Source organism: Accipiter gentilis, chromosome 2, assembly GCF_929443795.1.
Source record: "Accipiter gentilis chromosome 2, bAccGen1.1, whole genome shotgun sequence".
Taxonomy (NCBI): Eukaryota; Metazoa; Chordata; class Aves; order Accipitriformes; family Accipitridae; genus Astur; species Astur gentilis.
The window spans coordinates 45,748,239-45,763,858 of NC_064881.1; the positions used below are offsets into that span (position 1 = coordinate 45,748,239).

Below are 15,620 nucleotides of genomic sequence, written 5' to 3' on the forward strand. Positions count from 1 at the left end.
GTATGGGCTTTGCTTTTTAAGCCTCCCTATAAATGTCACTTTCAAAAACATTTAGTTACTACACCTTATTTGGAGATACTTGCCCCTTATTTGTGGTCATCTAGCATCCCTTCCAATACTGCTGTATTCTCTTGTCAAAAATGCAGTGGTTAGAATGATGACTGGAGTAGAATAATATTTTGAAGATATGCAAAGAAACTAATTTTCAACTTCTTTTCTATTGTAGAGATTTGGGAACTAGGAGGATTCAAATCATGTTATTGAGATCTTTACTTATGGTAAGCCTTCTGTGTTCAGTATATTATGTTATAAGCACACGTTTCACTTTGTGTATATATTTATACATAGAAGTATAGTATTACAACTGTAATTACAATTAGAAAATTAAACATACCTCATATGAAATAACCATACTTAATACTACTGTTACAAAACTACAGATCTCTAGTTCTACTGGGTAAAATTGTGACAGTGTTTTCCCAATTTACATTAGAAGCAGCTCAAGAAATACTCCTCCATCTCTTTAGAGAACTTCAGTAAATATCAGTTATAATTGGATCTGCACATCCAAAAGAACATCATAGAGTAGGTTGAGTTGACTAGTTCTGCCAGTGATGCTGGCAACATCAGTGTGAAATCACTTTTGTCTCTGACACCACAAAACCTGTAATTAGTAGAATGGCTGATATTTTTAAAACTGTAGTAGTGGATGCTTATCTCCAAGCCTTTAGAACCTCAGGCACCATTGTTCTTTCCTTCCTAGTATTTCCCAAGTTTCTTGTAAGCTATGATTAAATGTTTTATCACAAATACATTTTTGAACTGTAAGCCTTCAGAGAGTATTTCTGGAAATACATCCTGATGGTAAGAATCAGAAGTGGGTAGTAAAGGAGGCACTTTCCTGTAGAATCCTGGCCTGTGTTGTTGCAGAAGCTGAAAACTGTTCAGTGCTTGAAATAGGGGAGATAGCATAAAGAATGATTTCATGACTAAAGCAGAAGAATGTCTTCCTGGAAAATGAGTTTCTATCCCTGCCTTGACATGAAATTTGTGTGTGATGTTAGGCAAATCAGTTAAACTGTTCTTTGTTTGTCAGAATATGAAGTCCTAGATTCTGGCTTGCAGAAGACCTGAGCATTCACAGTTGCAATTTAAAGATAGAAAACACATTAGAAAGGACTTCAGGTGGCCATTTTGTACTTTGTCTTCATTAAAGATAGACTGAGCTATGCCTAAACTGTTCCAGTCTTAAAAATTGCCAATGAAGTCAGTAAGAATTATTCCAATTATTTGGGGTGCTGCATAGCCTGTAAGTATGTGTTAAGCGATTGGAATTGTGTATGTGGAAGGAATTTAACATTTTTTAGACTGAAGTTTGGTTTGGATCCTCTTTTAGAACATGGAAGTACAATCCCAACATGGCACAAAGATGTGAAAGTGATTGTTTTGATGCTTAATGAATTACTTAGACATTGATAAATATTGTGGAAAAAACGTGGGAAGGAATTTATGTTCAGAGCAAAGCTTTTGTGGTATATAAGGTTTAGTCTGCACACATAATAAAGAACTAGAAACTACTGAACCCTGCCTGTTCTGTGTACTGAACTGAGCATTGTACATCATGTATTCTTTACAAAAAAATTATACTTCATGACATAATTAGTCGTCTTGTGCATACACACAGGCAGACAACTTAGTGTTGTATAAGCAATTAAAATCTGGCACTGCATTAAAAGTATACGCTTTTATTTGCAGCCTTACTGCTTGTAATATTAGTAACTTTCCATTTTCAAAATGATTGATTAGATACCTTCATGTACCTGCATGCTCCTCTGCCCACCAGTTTCCCTTCAACCTATTCAGTTATGCTGTGGAATAGTGCTTGCTCATATGTTGTGGTTTAACCCCAGCAGACAGCAGAGCATCACCTAGTCACTTGCTCATTCTTCCCCAGTGGGACTGGGGAGAGAATTGGTAAGGGTACAAATGAGAAAAGTGGGTTGAGATAAAGACAGTGTAGTAAGTAAAAAAAGGAAAACACGTGATTCAATGAAATGAACAAAAACCCCACCCAAACAAACCACAAAAAAATGCACGCAAAACCCAATTGCTCACTAGCCAGCCAGTCCCCAAGCAACAGCAGCCTTTGCAAACTGTCCCATTTTGTTGCTGACCATGATGTCATATGGTCTGGAATACCCCTTTGGTTAGTTGGGGTCAGCTGTCCCAGCTGTGTCCCCTCCCAACTTCTTGTGCACTCCCAGCCTACTCAGTGGCAGGGCAGTGTGAGAAGCAGAAGAGGCCTTGACACTGTGTAAGCACTGCTCAGCAACAACTAAAACATCCCTGTGATATCAACACTGTTTTGGTCACAAATCCAAAACACAGCAGTGTGTGTGCTACTATTAAGAAAAATAACTATCCCAGCCAAATCCAGTACAACACAGTTCACATGTAAAAGCTCTAATGGTATGCATAATGAAAATATAATTATTATATAAGGCCTTAGATAAAAATATGAGTGCTTTTATTATAATTAAATCTTGGATAATTTTGCTCCCCTCATCCTTGTCAGTTTCTGGATCCTGTTTTGGTTTTGAGATTGTGATATTCTCGTAACCTCCGTTTTAAGAGACAGTAAATTTTAAACATTTCTGACTGCTGTAAATGTTCAGCTGATTAATATTTAAATTGTCAGATAGAAGTTCACTTTTCCTTATGTATCTACAGAGCTTGCTTTAAACAAAAAGTAATCAAATGAGGCAAGTCAGAGGTAGTATTAAAAAAACCATCATGGTACCAGATTTCTAAGGAAATGGTTTGCTGCTTGCTGGTTTTTTTTGCAATAAAGTAGTATCCATAAATGTTTAAGATGTACATATAGGCCCTGATTTCTCTTTTCTTCACGTGAGCAAACTCGGGACGAAATACGAGCAGCTCGGAGCCTGAAATGGAAAAATCGCTATTGGCATTATTACCATCTTCATTTTATGCCCTGCAACTTTTCATAGGCCATTTTTCAAAAAAATTTTATAAATGATACCTTTATTTTTCTTTTGGGTGTGTTGATAGAGGAAGGATCCTGAGAAATACCACTTTAAAACAGATGAGGAAGTTCATCAGAACATAAGTATTAAAGTCCTTCCAAATTCATAGTGAGGTTAGGAATTTTCAAAACTACTACAGTACTTCAATCTGAATCCACCTTTCAGATGCTAAAGGAAGCCCACTAAAAATTTAGTGAGAACTGCAAGTAATTCTTACAATGCAATAATGACACACATTAATCTTACTTCTGACAATGAACAGGTGACTTCAGGATACAAAGCAACAACGATAACTAATGCACTTCCTCCCCCGTTTCTGGACCCGTTATTGTCTCCTTCACTCATGGAAGACTCTGAGCTAAGGCAGCTGGTCTTGGAAATACTGCATAATCTCATTGATCGGCATGACAACAGAGCAAAGCTCAGAGGGATACGGTAGTTCTTTTTGTTTGCTTTGGCCTACTTGAAATTCTAGTTTAATATCTGAATGATCAGTACTGTTGATTTTTAAATATTTTTGCTAATACGAAACATTAATGTACTGTTTTGATAAATGCACAGTGTTCAGTGTCATTTATTGATGGCAAGAGTTTTACAGGTAAGCTTCATCCTCTTCCCTTTCAATTTCTCTTTGCTAAAATGACATTTTTGTTTCCTTTTTAGAATAATACCAGATGTTTCTGATCTAAAGATAAAACGAGACAAAATTTCAAGGCAAGATGTGAGCTTCATGAAAAAGGTAGTAGAATGAAAAATTTAACTTTTCTATCTAGAAAGAAGGTAAAGTAACTGAACCAGTTGCTTTTCTTCTAAAACTGTGTTTTTGCAACAAGTTACAAAGATCAGTATCAAGTGATTTTAATTCAAATTACAGTGGTTTCAGTGTTGAGGTGCTCTAGATACTTGAGAGGTTGTCCCATTGAATAAAATTTTCATTTATGTCTTCAGTGAAAACCCTTGCATGCATGAAATTAGAACAGTGTATATCTAAACCATGATTCTGAAAAGACCTCCCTATAGTTAGATCCCTGTGCAGCATTTCATTTTTGCTCAGTAGTAGTTTTTTATTTGTATGGCTTTTATTTTGTTGCATTTTCAGATAATTTTTTATTTAAAAATCTTTTTTAAAAGCCTTGGTACAGGGACTTGTGTCTTATCTTTTAGGAAAGATGTCAAAGAAAGTTAACTTTGAAGAAAAAAAATGCACCTTCTTACAAGATTGCTTTTACAGGACATTGTGCTGGTTGACTTCTAAGTATGTTTGCTTCTAAAGAAAAACATATTTTTTTTTAGGTGATGCTTATGTGGAGTGAAATTACTTCTTTACAATAAACACCTAATTTTCTATGTGGGGAAGAATGCAGATAGATAGTAGTGTGCTCTGTCATTCCTGATTATGGTTTACCTGTGTAGCTATGTTTGTAAACAAATAAGTACAAATTACTTGAAGTCATCTCAAGGAGGCTTTAGAACATTTATCATTGTTATCTGCCTGAGAAAATATATTCATTTCTCACAGCTATCCCATGCTGCTTTGTTTTTGTTTCCTATTAACTGCAAAATAAAAATGTGTGTCTTCAGAGTGCTGACCTAATTTAATATTCTAATCATAAAATCCAGAATAATTGCAGTTTAACTTGTCCAGAGGCAAAAATACTACATATGTAATAATATGCATACTAGAGTTGTGTGATTTTCAAGTAACATTGCAAGATAAATGTTTTTGCTAAGTTAATACAGTTGATATTCCTTGCAGTTTATTTAGACCTGTTTTGATTAATACTGAAATAATACAAATATAAAGAATACTCCCACATTGGCCATTATTAGAATGTATCTTTGTAAAAATGAATTAAATTTTAATTCTTCAATTTAATATCTAGAATTTAAAATAGTTTGGGTAAGTTGTATTTACTGATTTTGCTAGATGAAAATTTTAATTGTCAAACTAAATATTTGAATTGTTAACACTCTCATCTGAAAAAGAGGGCAGGATAGGAAAAGAGATTCTTATCAGGTCAAGAAAAGATTATACAGTCTTGCAAAAAAAAAAAAAAAAAAGGCATTAACCCTGGGGAATTAAGTCGTTCAATAATTATGTATGTGATACTGTTTCAGATGTATATCATAAACCTAATGTTACCTAGTGTAGATGTGTAAGTTAGCAGCCTACTCTTCCAAGAACCCTTGCATAATCAAACAAGAGGGGTGAAGCATCTCCAGAAATCCGTTAAGATCTGAATGACCATCTAGGCTTGTTTGATGTTTGGTGGGGATCCTAAGGCAATTGTGTATCCTACTTAGGATTCTCAGTACCTAAAATTAGGTGGAATTAAACCAGACATATATACAACACTCTTTTCATCTGAGTCCACTTTCTCAAAGCCAGGAGGTTTATTTCTTTCCTTTTTTTAAAGGGAAGTATTGAACTTCTTGCATTTTGCAATCTTCTAGAAAGATACTACATGTCAAGAAAATCCACATAATTTATTTTCATATCTAAGTTCAATTCTTTATCGGTGGGATGAATCATTTTGTTACTTTTGTTTTCCAAATATACTGTGTCTTTAAACAGCTAACCTTTAGCGTGCTTATTTCATAATAGCTTCTGTGCTTTGCTGATAGCTCTCTTTCACTCTTTTCTAAATAAAACATATATTTGAACAACTACATATTTGATTTTAGAAGTAATAAAAAGACCAACATCTTTATTATTTCTTAAGTGATTATGTCCTGCTTCAAAAACAGAAGTTAAAATGAGGGGGGGGTTTCCATCTAAAATTGAACTAGTACTTCCATGAAGCATCAGTCCTTACATCTTGAAAATTAACTGTGTCAACTGATAAAGACCTGTATCCTCTACAGATTAAGAATGCTGGCGTGGTTGCATGCAGAACCTGCTTCTTATCCTGCCTTTCTGTGTTTTCATTTCTTTTTTTGTGTTGAGATAATAGTTTCTTTGCAAAAATTTGGTTAAGCACAGTGTTACGAGGAAAGTCACTTTCAAAGTTGAGGGTCTTTAATTAGATAACCTATGTTCTTCACTAGAGCTAGAGCCTCCCTATGCACATTGATAAATAAGTCCTACTCATCTTCTGAAACACCGTCTAGCAGAACTTTTTCTTGGTTCGCTATTCAAGGAGCCTTGTTTAATGAACAACTTTTTGATGTCTTCACAAGGATAACCCTTGAAGCTCCTCAGTTACTTGAATGTTCTTGAGAATATTTCAAGATCTACTTTTTCGTTTTCTTCTTTTCATAAATTGGCAAAATTTTTTTCTGAATAGGAAATGAATGCCAATGTCTGACACACAGTGCAGTATTCAAGTGCAATTCACTTTATCATCTGCCCTATCTGTACACTTTTACATAAAATAGAACAGTGCTGTATTTATGAAGAAGCTGTTGTTATAAAGTAGTAGTCTTCTTAATTAATCATGTACTTGTTTGTGTATGTGTATATATGTATTCTATTTTTTAATTCTCTATCTGAAATGATCTAACATCAAAGTTGGACCTGCTTGGAGTAGGGAGTTGGACTGGAAGATGTTTATATTATCATTTCTAATCTAAATTATTCTGTGATTTTAATACTCATTTTTCCTTTTTTATCTTTTATAGCATGGTCAGCAGTTGTACAGACACATCTACTTAGGCTGTAAAGAAGAAGACAATGTCCAAAAAAACTTTGAACTACTGTTTACATCTCTAGCTCTTACCACAATTGAACTAGCCAATGAAGAAGTGGTTATCGACCTCATTCGATTAGCTATTGCTTTGCAGGTATGAGTCTGAATCAGTCTTGGGTTCATTGATTGACAATTTATATTTGTTATTGGAGATGTGGATAACTGTTTTTTGTTTTCATATTGATCTTAAAATTGGAAATCACATTATTCAGTCTGAATTTGATTGATCTATTAAGGAAGTGCACTTCGTACATACCACTTACTAATAGGGAAGCTTCAGCTAATCAGATTTGTTACAAACTTCTACAGCATATTCTCTTTGGGAAATTAGCAGCTGTGGAAATTTGTTGAAACATTCCCTAGATTGACAGGGTGTCTTAAAACCTGTGATCTTGCGTCAGTGTTCTGTATAAAATATACGGACTGTCCTCACCTTCAAAGAAAGCTTTTGGTTAATTGATTAGTTGGAAATACTTGTCAAACCAGTCTATTTAATCTTACCTTAGAGTAAAATTCTATCAGTGTGTTGGCAGGCTTTATTCCTTAACATTTCCTTTACAGGATCAAACATTATTTTATACTTGCATACATTCCTCAGTGAAACTGTTAAACTTAGTAGGTTTATCTGTGTTGAAATTAAAGCATTCAAAAAAATAGTGCTAGCATATGCCATAGAAATCTGAAGAAATTGTGTCTTATATTCCCACTTTCTGCCATTAGCCTTATTCCCTAATGTGCACCTGCATTATGAAACCTCTGAAGTCCCGAGTGCATCCTTAATTTTAAAATATGACACTGAACCAAATCCTTACTTGATGAAAATGACATTAGGAAACTCCCTGATCTGGTTCAGCCCTCTGATTATTACCCACTATTAGTTGTGCAGGTTGGCAGTGATGAGATTGCGGGGAGAAATCCAAAGGCAACCAAAAGGGACTTCAGGGCACTGGGGTGATTAGTGGAAGGATTGGGAGCACAGGTAGTGTTTTCCTCAATCTCTTCAGTGGCAGGGAAATATACTGAAAGGAAGAGGAAAACACACCTGATTAATACGTGGCTCAGAGGCTGGTGCCCTCGGTGGAATTTTGGGTTTTCTGGTCATGGGGAGGTTTACACGGCACCAGGCTTGCTGGGGACAGATGGAGTCCAGCTATCTCAGAGGGAAAAGGATTCTCACTCATGAGATGGCGGGGCTCGTAGAAAGGGCTTTAAACTAGGTTTGAAGGGGGTAGGAGATAAAACTAGGCTCACCAGAGCTGAGCCTGGGAGCAGCATGCCAATGTTGGGGGTGGAATCGATAGCCCAGCTCAGGTGCATCTATGCCAATGCACACAGCACGGGCAATAAACAGGAGGAGCTGGGAGCCGTTGTGCAGCAGGATAGATATGACTTACTATGTTTCTGCGATGGCAACTGGGATGACTGCCATGACTGGAGTGCTGCAGTGGATGACTATAAACTCTTCAGAAGGGATAGCCAAGGAAGGAGAGGTGGTAGGGTGGCTCTCTATGTTAGGCAGTGTTTTGATTGTACAGAGCTCCACGATTGTGATGACAAGGTTGAGTGCTTATGGGTAAGGATGAGAGGGAAGGCCAACAAGGCAGATATCGTGCTGGGAGTCTGTTATAGACCACCCAACCAGCTGGAAGAGACAGATGAAACATTCTACAAGCGGCTGGCAGTAGTCTCACAATCATGTGCCCTTGTTCTCATGTGGGACTTCAACTTCCCAGACGTCTGCTAGAAATATAACATGGCAGAGAGCAAGCGGTCTAGGAGGTTCCTGGAGTGTGTGGAAGATAACTTCCTGACACAGCTGGTGGGTGAGCCTACCAGGGGAGGAGCCTTGCTAGACCTACTGCTTACAAACAGGGAAGGACTGGTGTGAGGTGTGATGGTTGGAGGCCGTCTCAGGCTTAGTGACTGTGAAATGATAGAATTCTCGATTTTTGGTGAGGCAAGGAAGGTGGTCAGCACAACCACCACTATGGACTTCCAGAGGGCAAACTTTGGCCTTTTCAGTACACTGGTTGAGAGAGTCCCTTGGGAGACAGTCCTGAAGGGCAAAGGGGTCCGGGAAGGCTGGACATTCTTCAAGGACTCAAGAAAAAAAGGGAGACTTTATCATCTTTGGAGGAAAGGGCAGGCAACTCGGGAAGAGTACAGGGATCTTGTTAGGTCATGCAGAGAGTAAATTAGAAAGGCAAAAGCTTAGCTAGAACTTAATCTGGCCACTGTTGGAAGAGACAACAAAAAATGTTTTTACAAATATGTTAACAATAAAAAGAGAGCCAAAGGAGAATATCTGTCCTTTATTGGATACAGAGGGAAACATTGCCACCAGAGATGAGGAAAAGGCTGAGGTACTTAATGCCTTTTTCGCCTCAGTCTTTAACAGTGAGACCAGTTATCCTCAGGATACTCTGTCCCCTGAGCTGGAAGGCAAGGATGGAGAGCAGAATATACCCCCCATAATCCAGGAGGAAATATTTAGTGTCCTGCTATGCTGTCTGGACACTCACAAGTCTATGGGACCAGATGGGATCCATCCGAGAGTACTGAGGGAGCTGGCAGAGGTCCTTGCCAAGCCACTCTCCATCATTTATCAGCAATCCTGGTCAACAGGGGAGGTCCCAGACAACTGGAGGCTTGCCAATGCGATGCCCATTTACAAGAAGGGTCAGAGGGAGGATCCAGGGAACTACAGGCCTATCAGCCTGACCTCGGTACTGGGGAAGATTATGGAGCGGTTCATCTTGAGTGCGCTCACATGGCGTGTGCAGGACAACCAGGGGATTAGGCCCAGCCAGCATGGGTTCATGAAAGGCAGGTCCTGCTTGACCAACCTGATCTCCTTCTATGACCAGGTGGCCCATCTAGTGGATGAGGAAAAGGCTGTGGATGTTGTCTACCTGGACTTTGGTAAGGCCTTTGACACTGTCTCTCATGGCATACTCCTTGAGAAGCTGGTGACTCATGGCTTAGACAGGTGTACTCTTTGCTGGGTAAAAAATTAGCTGGATGGCTGAGCCCAGAGTGTTGTGGTGAATGGGGTGAAATCCAGTTGGCGGCTGTGGTGGGTTGACCCTGGCTGGACTCGAGGTGCCCACTAAAGCTGTTCTATCACTTCCCCCTCCTCAGCTGGACAGGGGAGAGAAAATATAACAAAGGTCTTGAGGGTCGAGATAAGGACATGAGAGATCACTCACAAATTACCATCATGGGCAAAACAGACTCAACTTGGGGAAAATTAACTCAATTTATTACCAGTCGACTAGAGTAGGGTAATGAGAAATGAAACCAAATCTCTGAACACCTTCCCTCCACCCCTCCCTTCTTCCCAGGCACAACTTCACTCCCGGATTCTCTACCTCCCCCCCAGCAGCTCAGGGGGACAAGGAATGGGGTTTATGGTCGGTTCATCACACATTTCTGCTGCTTCATCCTCCTCAGGGGCAGGACTCCTCACACTCTTCCCCTGCTCCAGCGTGGGCTTCCCAGGGGGTCACACCCTCCTTCGGTCACCCACCTGCTCCAGCGTGGGGTCCTCCCCGGGCTGCAGGTGGAGATCTGCTCCCCTGTGGACCTCCCTGGGCTGCAGGGGGGCAGCCTGCCTCACCAGGGTCTTCCCCACGGGCTGCAGGGGAATCTCTGCTCCAGTGCCTGGAGCATCTCCTCCTCCTCCTTCTGCACTGACCTGGGGGTCTGCAGGGTTGTTTCTCTCACATTTTTCTCACTCCTCTCTCCGGCTGCTGTTTCTGTCTGTCCCAGCAACTTTTTTTCCTTCTTAAAAATGTTATCACAGAGGCGCTACCACTATCGCTGATTGGCTTGGCCTTGGCCAGCAGCAGGTCCATCTTAGAGCCAGCTGGTATGGGCTCTGTCAGACACAGGGGAAGCTTCCAGCAGCTTCTAATAGAAGGCACCCCTGTAACCCTCCCCGCTACCAAAACCTTGCCACACAAACCCAATACAGCGGCTGGTCACAAGTGGTGTTCCCCAGGGCTCAGTTTTGGGACCAGTTGTGTTTAATATCTTTATTAATGATCTGGACGAGGGGATCGAGTGCACCCTCAGTAAGTTTGCAGATGACACCAAGTTGGGAGGGAGAGTTGATCTGCTCGAGGGTAGGAAGGCTCTGCAGAGGGATCTGGACAGGCTGGATCGATGGGACAAGGCCAATTGTTTGAGATTCAACAAGGCCAAGTGCCGCGTCCTGCACTTGGGTCACAGCAACCCCATGCAGCGCTACAGGCTTGGGGAAGAGTGGCTGGAAAGCTGCCCGGCAGAGAAAGACCTGGGGGTGCTGGTTGATGGCCAGCTGAATATGAGCCAGCAGTGTGCCCAGGTGGCCAAGAAGGCCAACAGCATCCTGGCCTGTATCAGAAATAGTGTGGCCAGCAGGAGCAGGGAGGTGATTGTTCCCTCATATTCAGCACTGGTGAGGCCGCACCTCGAGTCCTGTGTTCAGTTTTGGGCCCCTTACTACAGGAAAGACATGGAGGTGCTGGAGCGTGTCCAGAGAAGGGCAACCAAGCTGGTGAGGGGCCTGGAGCACAAGTCTGATGAGGAGCAGCTGAGGGAGCTGGGGCTGTTTAGTCTGGAGAGAAGGAGGCTGAGGGGAGACCTTATCGCTCTCTACAACTACGTAGTGAGGTGGGTGCTGGTTTCTTCTGTCAGGTGGCTGGAGATAGGACAAGAGGAAATGGCCTCAAGTTGTGGCAAGGGAGGTTTAGGTTGGATATTAGGAAAAATTTCTTCACTGAAAGAGTTGTCAAGCAGTGGAACAGGCTGCCCAGGGAAGTGGTGGAGTCACCATCCCTGGAGGTATTCAAAAAGCATGTACACAGGGCACTTCAGGACATGGTTTAGTGGGCATGGTTGATGGTTGGCCTCGATGATCTTGAAGGTCTTTTCCAACCTAAATGATTCTATGATTTTACTATAGAAAAACAATACAGTCTGAATAAGCAGAGAAATGCTAATAAGCATTAAATAATTTTCTTTATGGTATTGTATCTGTGGCTCAGAACAGTGATTTTTACTATTAAACTACTGTTTCTAATTTTCCTGAAAAGAATTATGATCAGTAGGTGGTAGGGACAAGAGACTACCAGTCATTAGCCTGTACTCTCTGAGATGCAGAAGTTGATGTGGATTTATTTCTCTTCATAGGTGTTGAATCCTTCAAACCCTATACCTAATTCAAGAGTGAGATAAAAGACTAGGATTTTAAGATGAGAGGTATTAAATGCTAAGTAATACCAAATAGTCATCATATGTCAGCTAGTATTACTAATTTTGACTTCCATATATTTGGGACAACCTGTTAACTTTGGAAAGTATAATGTTATTGTTTATATTTCAGGACATTGCCATCATCAATGAGGATAATCTGCCAATGTTTAATCGTTGTGGTGTCATGGCATTGGTTGCAGCATATCTAAACTTTCTCAGTCAGATGATTGCAGTTCCTGCCTTTTGTCAGCATGTCAGCAAGGTAACAGATAATTAAGTAATTTAAGTAATTTAGAACAGTAGACATTCTATTGTAAAACAGGTAAGTAACTTCTGTCAAGTAATCCCTTGTGGTGTTCCTCTACTGTATTTGTGTCCACCAACATTGTTCTTTGTCTTTGGTCTCCAATGGCATTTCTTGCTGACTCTTAAAATTATGCACAGAATATTCTTCTCTCAAGGTATAGCATTTTTATTTTGCTTCTGGTACCATATATAATGGGCTAAATCCGCATGTGGTATAAGACTTTACAGCCTCATTGACTTTGATAAAACAGTGCTGACATGCACAAGACCATGAGAACCAGATTTTTCGTCTAAAGGGTGAGTGCCACAATCTCTTTCTCTGGTTAAAAGACATTTTAAAGGTCTCATTTGCGCTGAGGTAGATGTTAGTGAAGGATTGGTAATCTGCTACAGTAGAACTGCTTTAAGCAACTTAGTCATTGGAGAAAATAGCTATGGAAATACTCTGTTTGTACTGTTTGTCTTGGCTTTTTTTTTCAGGTCATCGAAACTAGAAGTCTGGAAGCATCTTATTTTCTACCAGAAACAATTTTCAAAGAGAAATGCAAGTAAGTAGATATAGAATGCGAACTAATGAAGAGTGAAGTACCTATTTTACTATTAAAAATCACGTCATTGAAATATGTTGCATATCTGAAAATTAGTTTAGATGTTTAATACTGTACAGGATAGGCAGAAGAAAACCAAGCATTAAAAGCATATCTGCATATATGAAAAAAATCTGGTTTTCAGACTTTTTTTATTGTAGTCAGAGGCACTTACATCTGCACAATGTGATGCTTGGTGCAAATGCTAACACAGCAAAATGCATTTTCACTGAATCGCAGAACAGGTGAGGTTGGAAGGGACCTCTGGAGATCATCTGGTCCAACCCCCCTACTCAAGCAGGGTCACCTAGAACAGGCTGTCCAGGACCACATCCAGATGGCTTTGGAATATCTCCAGGGATGGAGACTCCACAATCTCTCTGGGCAACCTGTGCCGCTGCCTGGTCACCCTCACAGTAAAGAAGTGTTTCCTGATGTTCAAACAGAACCTTCTGTGTTTGTTTGTGCCTATTGCTTCTGCTCCTGTCAGTGGGCACTACTGAAAAGAGCCTAGCTCTGTTGTCTTTCCACCATCTCTCCCTTAAGGTAGTTGTACACATTGATAAGATCCACCTTCTTTTCTCCATGCTGAACTGTCCCAGCTCTCTCTGTCTTTCTTCATTGGAGAGATGCTCCAGTCCCTTAATCTACCTTAGTGACCCTTTTGTTGGAATCTCTAAAGTCCATGTCTCTCCTGTCCTGGAGAGCCCAGCACTTGACACAGTGCTTACCAGTGCTGAGTAAAGGGAAAGGATGTCCTCCCTTGACCTGCTGGCAGTACTGCTCCTAATGCAGCCCAGGGTACCCTTAGCCTTTTTTGCCACAAGGCCACATTGCTGGCAAATGGCAAATACTATTACTCTGCAGTTTTTCCTAATTAACAAATACCATATTCTCGCAAGATGTAGCAGAATAGGTGAGGAACATATTGCGGATAACCAAGTGTTAAGGTAAATTAAAATATTGCCGAGGTATTCAGTGGACTAATTCTGGGGTGTATATTCATTCCTAAAAAACTGAGCAAGTTTTATTTCCATCAGATCATTACCATTGATCATACCAGCTTTTTGGTTGCTTGCAGACATTGGAAAAATATTTTACTTAATGAACAAATCTCTATTGGTATATAATAACTTCACATATATATTTTTACAGTCTTCCAAAATCCTTAGAGAAGCATGAAAAAAATTTATTTTTCCTGACGAACAAGATTGCAGAATCATTAGGAGGCAGTGGATACAGTGTGGAAAGATTGTCAGTTCCGTATGTACCCCAGGTAACAGGTAAGTGGTGATTAGTGACCAAACTGCTAAGTACCAGTTAAGAATGCTTTCTTAATGTGTTGTGTGCCAATGAAATGTAATGTGACTGCTTGTCAAGAAAACTTAATCATAGTATAATTTTGTTTTCTCAAGATGTTTGTGGTTTTTTCGCATTAGCTACAGTATTATTGCTAAGAATTTCAACTTTGTTTCCTTTTAAGATTTATTTTTCCTTAAATTCAGGATGTGGGGAAGAAAATTCTTGAACCCACTTCAGCTTTTTTTAATGAAGTCTTTGCTTATGAAAGAATACCTATGAAGATAGTAGTGATTATTACTGGTTTTCTGTATTAATTTGAGTTAGCAGGAGAGGAAGGATTATACAAGTCAGCATACTTCATCCTTTTTATATAAACACTAGATGACACATATCCCATCTTTTTCCCATCTGGCCTTATGCTGACTTGAGTTATTGGCCTTAGCCGAATTCTCAATGATCAGATGTTAATTTAATCAAAAGTGTTATGTTTTCCTCTATTACATACCTATGCTAGCTTAATGTCAGGTAACATGATGAAAATAAAAGTATGCCTGAGGCAGATTTGTGAGAGTCCATGCTGCTCAGGATGCCTGAATAGTGAGTGAATGAGTAGCTTAGTATGTGACACAGTGTTTTCTGCTTTTAATATATTTTCAACAGCCAATTGAGCAACTCACTGAAGAAAATTGCTTGAAGCATTTGTTTTACTAACTCTGTGTGTTTTGTGGCTGTGCATAACTGGTTATTATTGTAATAGACTATGGGACATCCCAGTCTGAATCATGACATTTTTGAGAAATAAAAGTTCCTAGCAGGAAAATTATTCCTATGTTTTGTAGCTTATGCCTAGAAAGAAACATAGTACATATAGACAGTGAATGCCAGATCTGTCACACTTGGCAGCATGATTCAGAGACATTGCCGCCTGCTCTTGAATAAGATTTTTTGGATAGCTGCTATGGGAGGGAATGAGTTCTCCAGAACAACAGATGTGGTTTTGTCCCATGTGCTAGCAGGCAAACTAGTGATATATTCTGAGACACAGCTGCAATGTCTGTGTCTTCTGTTGCTCGTTGTCATCTTCTAAAAAGGACAATGTTGCTATACTTGACAGATTATTTCTCTGGCATCCAAAAAACAGTTAACATTATATTTTAGTATTGGCGGAAGAGGTAAGTAGCAAGTAAGGAAATGTTACTTTTTCAATTTTTACTGTCTTTGAGTGAGCGAATGAGAATGGAATAAAAAAGATAGCCTGGTTGGAAACTTACGTTAAGCCTCTTCTAGAAAATGAGAGGTATTTCTATCCAAATGACCATGCCAGGTTTTTCTTGGGTACTTTCATAAAAAATGCATTCCTACACAGGAAGATATGTAAGTTCTGACAAGGTTGAGTGAGTTTAGCTGCAAGTATGTGCTTAATTGCCTCTTCAAGTGATGAGAAATGGCCA

General features: G+C 39.7%; 1 protein-coding gene across 9 annotated transcripts in view; it reads left to right on the forward strand.

Moving 5' to 3' along the window:
- EFR3A (EFR3 homolog A) overlaps positions 1 to 15,620 on the forward strand; it is a 94,535-nt gene that overhangs the window by 62,736 nt on the left and 16,179 nt on the right. For all 9 annotated transcript variants that reach the window (XM_049822609.1, XM_049822629.1, XM_049822618.1 and 6 more), the window contains 7 exons: positions 227 to 278; positions 3,310 to 3,482; positions 3,711 to 3,786; positions 6,669 to 6,830; positions 12,105 to 12,236; positions 12,761 to 12,828; positions 14,023 to 14,150. In XM_049822609.1, coding sequence (XP_049678566.1) covers positions 227 to 278; positions 3,310 to 3,482; positions 3,711 to 3,786; positions 6,669 to 6,830; positions 12,105 to 12,236; positions 12,761 to 12,828; positions 14,023 to 14,150 — 791 coding nt within the window. The remainder of the gene's footprint in view (positions 1 to 226; positions 279 to 3,309; positions 3,483 to 3,710; positions 3,787 to 6,668; positions 6,831 to 12,104; positions 12,237 to 12,760; positions 12,829 to 14,022; positions 14,151 to 15,620) is intronic.